The sequence below is a fragment of the Halictus rubicundus genome, chromosome 18 (genome assembly GCF_050948215.1).
Source record: "Halictus rubicundus isolate RS-2024b chromosome 18, iyHalRubi1_principal, whole genome shotgun sequence".
In the NCBI taxonomy this organism is placed as follows: Eukaryota; Metazoa; Arthropoda; class Insecta; order Hymenoptera; family Halictidae; genus Halictus; species Halictus rubicundus.
This window is the reverse complement of record NC_135166.1, coordinates 3,121,348-3,133,894: the sequence shown is the minus strand read 5'-3', so window position 1 is coordinate 3,133,894 and position 12,547 is coordinate 3,121,348. Positions and strand designations below refer to the sequence as shown.

General features: G+C 44.4%; 1 protein-coding gene across 1 annotated transcript; it reads left to right on the top strand.

Annotated features, from left to right (window-relative positions):
* Positions 1–5,581: 5,581 nt before the first annotated feature.
* LOC143362985 (uncharacterized) lies at positions 5,582–9,753 on the top strand. Its single transcript, XM_076803555.1, has 3 exons — positions 5,582–5,630; positions 7,244–7,306; positions 9,450–9,753. Exons 1-3 carry the CDS (start codon positions 5,619–5,621, stop codon positions 9,660–9,662), a joined length of 288 nt encoding a protein of 95 aa, XP_076659670.1. The 5' UTR covers positions 5,582–5,618; the 3' UTR covers positions 9,663–9,753.
* The last annotated feature ends 2,794 nt before the right edge of the window (positions 9,754–12,547 follow it).

Genomic DNA, 12,547 nt, shown 5'->3' with positions numbered 1-12,547 from the left:
TTTCGAATGGTAACACACATGCAAGGCAGTAGTGTATCTAACCTTAAATTTCAGTGTATGGTAGTTCACTTTAGTGTAAACAAAGTAATTTTTTCTTAGTTCTGAAAATGTCTACTTTTGTGCCAAATAAAGTGTATTTGCGGGGAATTTTATTGCACTACTTTATTCAAAAGAAATCTGCAGCTGAAGCACATAGAATTCTTGTTGAGACTTATGGGGACAATGCTTTGTCGGATACGACATGCAGAGACTGGTTTCGACGCTTCAAAAATAATGATTTTGAACTTGAGGATAAAGAACGTTCTGGCGCAACGAAAAAATTTGAAGACGAAAAGTTGGAGGAATTACTCGATCAAGACCGATGTCAGACGCTAGCAGAACTTGGAAAAACATTACAAGTAGATGAGTCAACTGTTTCATAACGTTTAAAAGTTTTAGGAATGATCCAGAAGCAAGGACATTGGGTAAAAGCTTTTATTTTGTAAAAGAAACAGCGAGAACTTATTCAAGGTCCTAATACTTCAAATTGAAATCGTATCTAGAACGACCAGGACTGAATGCTCTAGTTCGATAGAGAGGTTGATTAGAAAATTTTCTCTCATGCAAGTATATTGAAATTAATTTGGATATTTCCAAAAGAAAAAGGTAGGAGCAAGTCGTTTTGACTCGTCCGGTGGTTGTAGCGTTCAAGAAGGTTACCCGTTACCACGGGTTGCTAAGGAAAAGACTATGTACGGTTTTCGTCGCGAGCATCGGCCGAGTGCAGCTTTCGAAAATGCATGTCTGAACCCTTCACGGACTAGCGGGTCAAATCGTTTTCCAGCGGCGCGGAGATTAGCCAACTGGACGCGGCGCACTCCCATGTAAAGGGCGGCAAGTTTTCTCGGAAAGGAGATCGCGCAGGCCAAAGGTAGCGAGAAATGTCGCCTTAGAGAATTCGTGCCAAGGTGGAAACTTTGCGAACCACTGCAACCTTCGGCGTCTTGAAGATCACGCTGGTGAAACGCTGCCAGCGTTCATCAAGGAGGAAACGAGAACCTTCTTTTCCAGAATTCACGTTTCGTTTCGCTTATGATACGATAACCGACCAATTGTAGCTCCTTTCTTTATTTATTTAACACGTTGGCTGCCAACCGCCAGAGAACTCATCGTTTGCGTTATTGTCTGTGCGGCCATATTGAAAAGATTTGAGGACATCGCACTGGTTTCAGGTTAATAAGATAATTAAAGGAAGAAAACATTTTTTACTTGCCTCTATAAATCTCCGCAGTCTACTGATTAACAATATTTTTGTAAATTCCATAGTTAGCTAAGCAATGGCGGCTCAAGAGAAGCGGAGGCGGTCAAAATGCTGGGGTCCTCGGACCCAAGTTAGAAATGGAAGTTGCAAGAAAACTCTGATAAAAATATTAACAAAGAAGAAAGGAGGCCCCACGCGGCCGCTTGGTCCGCTTATGGTTAAGTCCGCTGGTATGCTTAAGTGACATTTGATCTGATATTAACGACCAGGTCTCGATAAAGTAGCATGACGATTAGACTGCGGATCTCTGTGCACTGTATAGTCAATGAATTTTGTGTAGTTGATAAATTGAACTTGTTTTCATAAAACACGGTGTGAAATTTTCAGAAGTATCCGCTGTCTAATCATGATAAATTTGAACTTTCTAACTTTCGTCGCGTAGCCATGCTACATACAAACGTGACAGTGGACGTTTCAGCTAATGCACGCTTTCAGAAACTACTGTCGATGCTCGCACGCGAATGAAGCGTTCTTTGGGCGTCGCACAGTGGGCAATTTGGACAAAATCGGATTCAAAATCAAGGAACTTTCGATAAGAATGAGGTAGAGCGATGAAATTTTTTTTAAATGAAAGCTGAAACTTTGTAGAATATGGGAAAATGGGGAGATTATTACCATCCAATCATTTCAACGAAAAAATGACTTCATTAGTTTTTGTCAGAAAAATCTATTTTTTGCAAAATCCTGAGGTCGTAGACAAATTTTGAGACCAGATTTGAAATCAGCGTGAAAAAATCTATGGGAAATGATGTATAGCATGTGAAAAAAAAATTTTTTCCGTGCGTGGTATTGGAAAAACCATAATTTTCTTGAAATTCTGCAAGTTTAACGAATTTTCTCAAGCTTAAAAAACGTTCGTACCATAATCTCCCTATTTTTCCCATATTCTACAAAGTTTCAGCTTTAATTTAAAAAAAGTTTCATCGCTCTACCGCATTTCTATCGAAAGTTCTTTGATTTTGAATCCGATTTCGTCCAAATCGCCCACTGTGCGTCGTCGACGCTCGCTGTGGCACTAGCCTAAACTGCCGTGAAATTCACATGTCGGGACACGGTTTCGGCGATTTTTCTTTATCCGGGGGATGCGTGTTCGAGGCACTCGGGTGCCCGGTGTTGCTCAATTCGCCCGGAAAGTTGGGAAATTCGTTCGCCGCGAGGAAAAGCAGAATTTTCCGACGGGCAACGGGCAGTTCGTAGACAATGCAAACGCACGACCCAGAACTAGATGCATTTACGACCGTGCCGCACCGCGCCGGCTCGTTAGGTTACACCGTTCTGGCGTTTACAGCAGCTTACGAAATTGGCGAGTCGTAAAAGTCAGCCCATTAGCGACGCGAGGGATAATTGGGCTAAATAGGGTGGGAGAGACGAAAATTGATACTGAATTTTACCCGTGTCGCTCGATCACACGGAAACGCGGCTTTCTTACCCTGGCCTCTGTTGCATAATCCAACGGAGAAAAATCAGGCTCGAAGCGGCCGTGCCGCGTCAACCATTTCTTCCTTCGGACGCCATTAAATGGCCGACGGTTTTTAGAACATCGAGCGCCGATGCCTTTTCTTCGTAAAACATGCGATAACAATTACTCGTAATAACAGCTGTTGATAGTCATCGATTAGATACATCAGACACGCCGCAATAGCGCTGCATTAAATCAATTTATTTGCCGTGCTCGGAATATGTATAATTTTCTTGCGGTAACATTATTTATACTGCGTCACGGTGTTGTAAAGCTTATTGCCGTGTCCTAACCAGAATACAGGGGAAGAACTCTTCTCGTGAACACCAGAGTCACAGGACCCCTCAAAATGGTGGCTTTTAAATTCCTCAAATTCGCGACTACAGTTTTACACGACAATTGTCCAAAACACGGGTCCAGCCGGGGTCAATTATCGGCTGGAAGGTACACTGCCAAACGTATACCCTGCGGCAGTGGGGATAGTTCCGAGACAATTATAGGCTAGATATTTTTGACGTATCGAGATTGAAGGGACGCATCCATGAGAAAAGAAAACTTGAAACGCTTACGACACAACCTAATCCCATTGAGGGGGCCACGAATTAATTTGTACACCTAATGGTACGTTCAAAGTTAAACAAATTCTTCCATCGATACGTATGGCTTTGGAAAAACGTGGGGCGTTCTAGTTCCAACGCTGGCACAATGGCCGCCGTAAATGGGAGACAATAAAACGTTCGCGCCGGCTTTTTGCGATCCCTCGCGATACGTTGTTCCAGTTGCCGGCGACACGGGAGGGTTTCTTACCTGGACGAGTCGAGTTTTCGCCAAAAATTGCGCAACGTCCGGGCCGAAATATTCACGCGGAAGCCCGGAGGCCCGGTTCGGGCTCCATCGGGCCTGTTCCCCGTGGCACACGGCGCCGATGGATCGGCCGTTGTCGGAAGCTAGCGGAGCACGTCGAAACGGGAAAATTAATAACGCACCTGGGGGAAACGGCGAGATTTCAGCGGGAAATTTCACAAAATGCTCGACGGAACATCGTTGCCGCGGCGATTACGTCGACCCAGACGGAAGTCGCGGTTCCTTTTTCCGTTGTGCAATTCTTCATATTGCCACCCAACTGTTCCCGAGATGATCGACGTCGGATTGCAAAGCAATTGGCAACCACGGGAGCCTGCACGCGTCGAAAAGGAAACGAATTTTCACCGCACGTGATTAGCGATTATGAAATGCAAAACTGGTAGAATTTAAGAAACCCAACACCCCCGGTCGAAATGACCGGCTCCAGATTATTTATTTTACGATTACTGGAATTGTACAGATGCTTCCCTGGGAAATAATTAAATAAATTCAATCTCGTCATTTTTGTAAGGCAATATGTATCAGTTACTTTTGAGGCTCGGTAGGTTTGGTGTTAACAATATTTGTTCGGAAGAGTTGCAGAATTTTTGACTTACTCGAATTATTGAACGCGGAAATACATTTTTATCTAACTTTTACTTTTCACAAGTGACAACGCAGTCTGCATCATAAGAAATGCAATGTATTGCAATTACTTATTATTTGTGCAAAATTCTCCACAGTAATTGTAAGAACTACAGGCTGAACGACAATGTATTTCTTCTTTTAATAATATTAGTAAGTCGAGAATAGTGTAGCAGCATTTTTGAAATTTTATAATGTCTGCATAGTTTAAAACCTACCACGGTCGAAATGACCGGTTTTCCATTTCACAATTACTGAAATTATAAAAATGTTTTCATAGAAAATTACTGGAAATTTGCTAAATTGTTAACTCTGAATTGTAATTGTAAATGTAAATTTAATCTCGTACCTTCTATGAGACGTTCCACTTTCCTATGTTTTGTGCACGGTAGGATTATTGTCAATCAAGATATTAGACAGCGATTTTTTGTGCGAAATAAAAATTGTCCGTAGAAATAAGAGCCACTTAGGACTTTCTTTTTCTTATTATAATTTTACTATCGACAATCCGTTAATTTCGCTACGGTTTCAAATGACCCGTTTTTGTCACAAATAAAGTCCGTAGTCTATAATCGAGTTTCACGAGTGAGATTTTCGGATAGAAAGAATGGATCGTTGACATTCTAATCGCTAAAATGAATATTAAAACGACAGAAAATAGCGGGTTATTCGCTAAAAGCCAAGCGGATTTCCGTACTTACCGGGCCGGTGTGTTTTCGAAAGAAATCGAAGCAGAATCGTACACAAAATACATCCTCTCCGGCGAATATTCCCCTTCACCTTCTCATAAAAACGCCGGCAGACCGATCAATTTTTCTCGACGCTTATGCAACAGGTGTTTTCTTGAATCACAATACATAACCGGCAATGTACTTTGTTCCAATGTTCTCTATTTCGAATTCGAACGATTATTATTCCGTCGTCTCGGGATCCTTAATGAGTTTTTCGCGTGCTCGAAGCTCCGGTTTTCTTTTTTCTCTGGCGAGCAATGCGCGGCGGCGACGGTGTCGTTGCAACGCCGCAAACCAGGTCAACGGCTGGGAAATCCAGTTCCACTTTTTGTCCCAAAAAGCTTCGGTCGCTTTTATTTTGGTTTTTCTTTTCCTTTGCGGTAAGCTTCACCGAGTTTTCGAGGGTTACCCCGTCGGTTACCGGAAGTGGAACGACTCCGCGGTCAACGGAGCACCGAATAAGGGGTCCGAAAGGGTCGATCGCTATTGGTGAAAGGGGTCCGTATGCAATGCAATCGTTGTGCCCCCGCCTCATCTTAGGCTCCCTAGGCCTGGGCAGGGCCTCGCTATAAAAGCATACCGCGTCGCCCCTCAGATACGTAGTGTTTTCCCGTGTACAGCACAAGAAAAATCGCCTACGATGAAGATCGTCGTAAGTTTCGAACCGCTGCCGCACGGTCTCGGGGATCTTACCGGTTATCGGTCTCGATTCCTTTTGTCTCGATATTCTCCAAGCAGACAGAATTTTGAAACCATTCCGCAAATATTGGAACTATTCCCATTTTTTTTTTTAATCATTTTGTACGTCGAATCTTTGCTTCCTGGCTTCTTGCTCCTCCGTTTTGCCTATTCTCGGTGGGAACTGAATTTTGGAACCATTCTGCGAATATTGGAACTATTCTCATTTTTTTTTTAATAATTTTGTACGTCGAATCTTTGCTTCCTGGCTTCTTGCTCCTCCGTTTCGCTATTCTCGGTGGGAACTGAATTTTGGAACCATTCTGCGAATATTGGAACCATTCTCATTTTTTTTTTAATAATTTTGTACGTCGAATCTTTGCTTCCTGGCTTCTTGCTCCTCCGTTTCGCTATTCTCGGTGGGAACTGAATTTTGGAACCATTCTGCGAATATTGGAACCATTCTCATTTTTTTTTTTAATAATTTTGTACGTCGAATATTTGCTTCCTGGCTTCTTGCTCCTCCGTTTTGCCTATTCTCGGTGGGAACTGAATTTTGGAACCATTCCGCAAATATTAGAACTATTCTAACTTTTTTAAATAATTTTTATTTTGTGTACAACGTCCTTGGTTCTTGATAATTCGCGATTAAATTCTGTTCCTTCTATACCTCTGTCTTGTTATTCTTGTTGCAAATAGAATTTTGAAACTGTTCTGCGATTATCAGAACTATTCTAATTTTTTGAAATAATTCTTTTCTATGTACAATCTTTTTGTTCCTTTTATACCTCTGTCGTGTTATTCTTGAAGCAAGCGGATTTTTGAAACTGTTCTGCAAATATTAGTTATTATAATTTTTTTTGAAATAATAGTCTTTTTGGGAGAAATAAAAGAAATCTTCAGATTGTCTTAAGTTAAATCGTAAAAATATTACTCCGTGGGTTTCAGATTTTTGGAGGCTTGAATTTGTAGTTCATTCAAAAGAACAGTGACATAAGTCAAGAAAAGGAAATTTTACTAAGATTGTCAATTTTTTTATTGTACATCACCAACTTAGAAATGTAAAATAATTTCTTGTTATTTAAACACTGGATTAATTGTCATGTACATTAGTTATAAAGCACACCACAGTTGATATATTTATTATTATAATTCTTTTTATAAATACATTTTGAGTTGTCTCACTTTTCTTACGAATGAACGGTGTCATTTATTATGCTGCTGCAAGACAAAGAATTTTCTGAACATTTTGAATTTGTAAACAACTGTTTTACTAAGAATTTGAAATCTTTACAAACATCTTGCAGCACAATTTTTTCCCTTGCAATCGTTATTAAATTTCTTGCCAGTTTCAGTCATTCAATTCGAAAAGTTTACACTGCAGGAGCATAATTGTAATCGTTCTGTATAGAAATTCACTGTCGCAAATGGTTAAAAAATGTTCGAAATCGAACCAAGCAAAGATCTAACATAAAGTTCCTATTATAAAAATTGCTATGAATTTTTGTGCCTCGCCGTAGCGCGAAACGAGTCGATAAAATGAGGTAACGGTACAGGAGCCATTGTTGACTTGCATTGCAATTGCAGATTGTTCTGTTCGCCGTTATGGCTGTCGCCAGTGCCTACCCCGGAATTCCATGGGCCGCTCCGGTGAGTAAAACTTTCAAAAACTGTAGAATCTCAATTTCAAATGAATCGACGTATACGTTAGTTTCGAATACTGCTATCTAAAACCTCAAACAGCATGTTTCATAACAATTTTCTAATGATATTCCACGTTGGACGAAAGTCCGCGTACAGTCTGCAAAAAAAAAAGAAAAAACAGATTTCTTTTCTACCTATTAGCGCAGACACAATATACATATAACAAGTATTCTCATAGAAACGTAACAGTATAATACTACCTAACCAGCTGACTGACAGGTAGACCACCTAATCGTTTCTCGAACATGATCAGGACACAGTAACCGGAGTAACTTCTACTAATTTAAACATAATATTAAAACAAACGTTATCAAAGCATTGCAAGATCTCAGGCTTGCAATTTCCAGACATTCTAACATTGCCTGTCATTTGCAACGCATTCCCTCGTTGGATGTTCACCACTCGGGTCTGCGAGGCGACATGCAACGAGGGTAGCCTGTACTTGTGAACTCACAAAGTGGGAAAGCATCAACTAAAACGATTAACTTCGAACAGGGAATAATCGAATAAAATCCACGGATCGATCGATTCGAACGTTGCGATTCGACGCCGCTAATCAGTCTTCTAATTAATCATAGCTCGGTTCGGACGTCCAAGTGCAACCCGACGAAACTTGGACCTCGAAGGAATCGCTCCAGAAAACAGGAGGTCCTCCGACCGTTCTCTCTCTGTCTCTCTAATAGTCTAACGTCATCTCTCTTCAGCATTCTCTTCTATTCTCGTTTAATTCTACCATCGGGACCTCTCATCCGTCACCGTTTCCAAGCAATCGTTGTTCGCGAACCGAGTAACTGGACACAACTCGGTGGGCAATAACCAAAAAACAAAAAAAAAAAAAGAAAACCGTAACCAAGCTCATTCCGAAACTGTTCGAATTGAAACGTGTCGGTGATTTTGAACCACTCAGGTTGCGCAGCCGTGGCCAGCGCCTGAACCTTGGCCAGCACCTGCGCCTGCACCTTGGCAACCTTCCTACGTGAAGGTTGCCCAACCCGCGTACGTCAAGGTTGCCCAACCCTCGTACGTGAAGGTCGCGGTGGCTCAGGTAACGACAAAGACGATTTCCGATGATCGGTAACTAGCACGTCAGGTAACCAAAACGACAGACACAACGATCGGCCACAGTCATCCTGGTACACTGATCCGCTCAGAACAACAATCATCCAGAAATCATGGTGTTCAGAATCTCTTCCAGTTCGCTAAACGCTATCACGTGTTAAAGTCTCAGGAGTTTTGCAAAATACTGATCGGCAATGTTCTATTCTTTGTCCTCGCGGCGGGTCGCCTAGGTCAGCCATCTTGTTTCAATTAGGAAGACTCGAACTGTCCGCGTGAAGCTCCGATCAGCTTGGGCGCGCGCGAACACTCGTGTTCCCAGGCGCTGATCATCTAGACCATTTTCTCTCATCATCATTACATCCGAGCCGACAGGTTCGCAACGGCTCCCGGCATCATCGATAATTCCTCGTTTCCCATGATTAACGGTTCGCCTAACGCCGCGCGCTTGTTACGAGTCATGTAACGCGACTTTCCAGTCGGCGTGGAAGCGGAATCGAACCCTAATGAGACGTCCGCGAGGGATTTGCGAACCCGCTGACGAAATCGCGGCTGTTACAGATATCTGCAACCTCTGACTCACCTCTGTTGCATCGAACTCGGAACGGTCGAAACGCTGCAACAATCTCTCTCATTGTTACCCAATTTGATTCGCAATTAGTCAGCCGATTTAGCAATACCGACAACGAAAGATCGAGAAGGCGGATTCTTTTTTATCACTTCGCTAGAAACATGATTCGAGGGGAGTCTCTTACCCTGGCCATTCTAAACCGACGAGAATCATCGCGACAGCAATCAGTCCAGTACTTCCACATCACAATTTCTCCAATAGTTTTCGCGTCTCTTTCGTGTGCACTGTACAGTGATTTCTCTACATATGTCGGCGAGGCCTGAACGATAAACGTCGCGGAGTTATCCCCACTACCTCGGGGTATCTCGAAGCTCGAGAGGCCCCGAGAGGAGTGTCGCTGACATATATCGAGAATTCACAGTACCGCGAAGAGGGGCCTAATTAACGTACGGATCTCTGTAGGCGCATCCGGAAGTGCACCAGGTGCTGCAGGTGCCGCAACAGGTGTCGATCCCAGCCCCACATCCTCAGCCGCTGAACATCAAGGTCCACGCCCAGACGTCAAGGATCCCGTACCATCCGCCGGGCATTGTCAAGCCCCATCTGATCGGCTACGAGGCGTACGTCGAGCCCGTCAAGGTCGTCAAGGCCCCCGCCCACCATCCCTGGGACTAAGGTACCGTACGGCACCAGCTGACCTCGCTGGTCCAGGGTGACACGTCCTGGACGAGCCGTCCCGAGGTGCTTGACGTAGCGACGCCTTGCGATGTATAACGATAACCACGGCCAATCATCGAAATTCTCTCGGCGCGGAAAGAGGCCCAGGACCATATACACACGGGAGCACCGATGTCGATCAGGAGATCGGGCCCAGCGACAGCCGGACCAGTAAAAACAGTCGTCCGTCCCACGAGGGAAAGAAAAGGGGGTTTTTTCCCCCGGTGGTGGTGTCCCGCGACACGATCCGCTCGAACAGATCGGATCGAAACGGGCCCCGGAGTCGGACGTGTTCGATCAGTATTATCCAGCAGAAGGGCACAAGGACGACGACGTCCAGGAGTCGTGACGATCGGCTAGCGGAGACCTCGGACCGATTCGGAGACAAATTCTTCTATCCCCAACTTCGCTTATCGTCGTCTTTCCACGCTAAGTTTTCGACCAACCGGTTTCGAGCGCAACGACTTCCACGCAATCTCACCCCCTTGCTCCAACCACCCCGTAGATTGTACTCCATACTACCCCCTGGTCCACTCGAGCTGAAATTGTTACGCGACACTGAAGAAGACACCGGCGACGACATCGGAGCCTTCACACTGTATATTCTCTTCTACTCTTTCCGTCTGCCAATCTACAGCCCACCCCCTCCCTCGATCATACTTCTGCAACACTTTTATTTATTTTCTAATAAAAGTTAATTTTTATGTCTTGTGATAAACACCCCGGAGTACTCGTCGTTTCATTCCAGCCCTCCTCGCACCTTACTCTGAGAAGCGCACCGATTTATTTTGTTCGTTTGATTGAGTTATTAATAGAACCTCGGCGTCGAGTTATGGTTGCATCGGAGTTTCGAACATCATATTCGGAAAAAGTGAGTTTTCACCCTGGGAAACGTAGGTTAAATACTTGGGTACGTTAGAATTGTGGCTAGTCTACCGGTCAGTTTGGACGGTTAACCGTAGGATCTTACAATCACATCGAATTCTCGATATATGTCAACACGGGTCTTATATCGTCTAGATGACATACCCGAGCCGTGTTTACACTTATCGGCGACCGAGGCCTCTCGAGCTTTCTGGGATATTCCCTGCGGTGGTGGGGATAGTTCCGCGACCTCTATCATCCAGGCCTCGGCGACATATACCGAGAAATCACTGCAGTCTCCGAAGAAAATAATCTTTTACAGAATTCTATTTCTTCAGAGCCCTTTCGGATGGACTACCATCGATCATTAAATTTCCAAGTATAGTTGTGCAATATTAGAATGTTTCAAAGCTTGGTTGACAAAACCGAGTCAATTTCAAATCAAATGTTCTTCGCTCACATGTCAATGCTCGGTTACCAGTGCGGGCAAACATGGCTCGTGCGTCTCCTGCACGATCCAAGACGCGTGTTGACATATATCGAGAATTCGCTGTGATTGTAAGATCCTCCGGTTAACTGTCCGCTTGCTGACATATATCGCGAGCTCGCTGATATTGCCAGATCGTTGCACAGAGGATTGACCCGTCAGAGATAATATTCCGTCGTACCGGTCGTGTGCAACTTCCCGTGAGGTGGTTGACAGGTATCAGTGTGCGTCGGGGAAGACCCGTGATAGAAATCAATGGAATGTCGCCAGGGTAACGAGTCGCGCAAACAGAACGTTCAACCCGCTGCCATTGTTCTCGCAGTGCATTGTACTGGGAGATAAACACGCCGAACCGTTTCGTTCCCGTACGTTTCGGGGCGTCGAGCTTCCGAATTCCACCAGATGCAGATGTTGTTCGAAGTGTCTTGAACGTTCTTCCGGCGGAGTTGGACGTCCAGGAAAAAATTGTGATCTCTCGGCACGAAGGGGAAGCCGCCGAACAATGGTAGAGAGCGATTGTTACGTCGAATCTTCCATGTACCGAGTGACAACATTGTGACGGCGTTCGCTCGTTTCTGAAAGCGTTCCAGGGAGTGAGTTCGTTCGGACGATCGAGGCGATTAATAAAACGTAGCTCGAACGATCCGTTCTTATCCCTAATTCAATTTACGTGTTCCTCTCTTTCTCTCTCTCTTTCTCTCTCTCTCTCTCTCTCTCTGTCTGTCTGTTTCGTCGAAAATTCGTTTCCCTCGGACGCGCAATTACCGCTCTAAGTATCGATCATGCCGGGCGACCATTACTCTAATTGCGCCTGTTCGAAAAAGACCGGCAAAACAACGGGAGCACTCGGTCATCCGTGCTCCGGTAAGACTTGCGCAACGTGAAAGCGCCAATCGTAAATTGTTCGAACGGGAAGCGTGACGTGGCTGTCGATAAAAAGGAAATAAAAAAAGAAATGGAAAAAGGAAAACGATCATGTAAAGGCCCGAAATGAGTCATCTCGGGATCAATGAGATTCATTCAGAGGGTTCCGCACCGGCGCGATTTATCGTGTAACTTCACACTTCCTTTGGCTCGGTAATCGTTTCGCCGATTTACTGGCACTGCTCACCGATGTTCGGAGAAAATTCCTGCGCTGTGAAATCGACTGATTCGCTCGAAACTTCCTCCGCCGGATACCGATTCCAACGATTTATTTTCGCTTTCGTTCGTTCTCGGTGAAAATCTGGAATGGAACTGGAAAAAGTAACAATGGCAACAACAACGGGAGAATCTTTCGTGAAGAGATCGGCACGGTGTCTATCGATAAGATTTGCTACAAAATTCTGCAATTACGGAGCATCGTATTTCCGCGCAAGCGAACCGGAAAATGGCCGAATCGCGTGGCGATCGATCCGCGATACGGCCCCGTCTTCCGTGTACGTCGATCACTGGCGTTCCATCGATCCCGTGTTTCTCTACCGGTTGCGTAATCGGCTTGACACTCGTAATC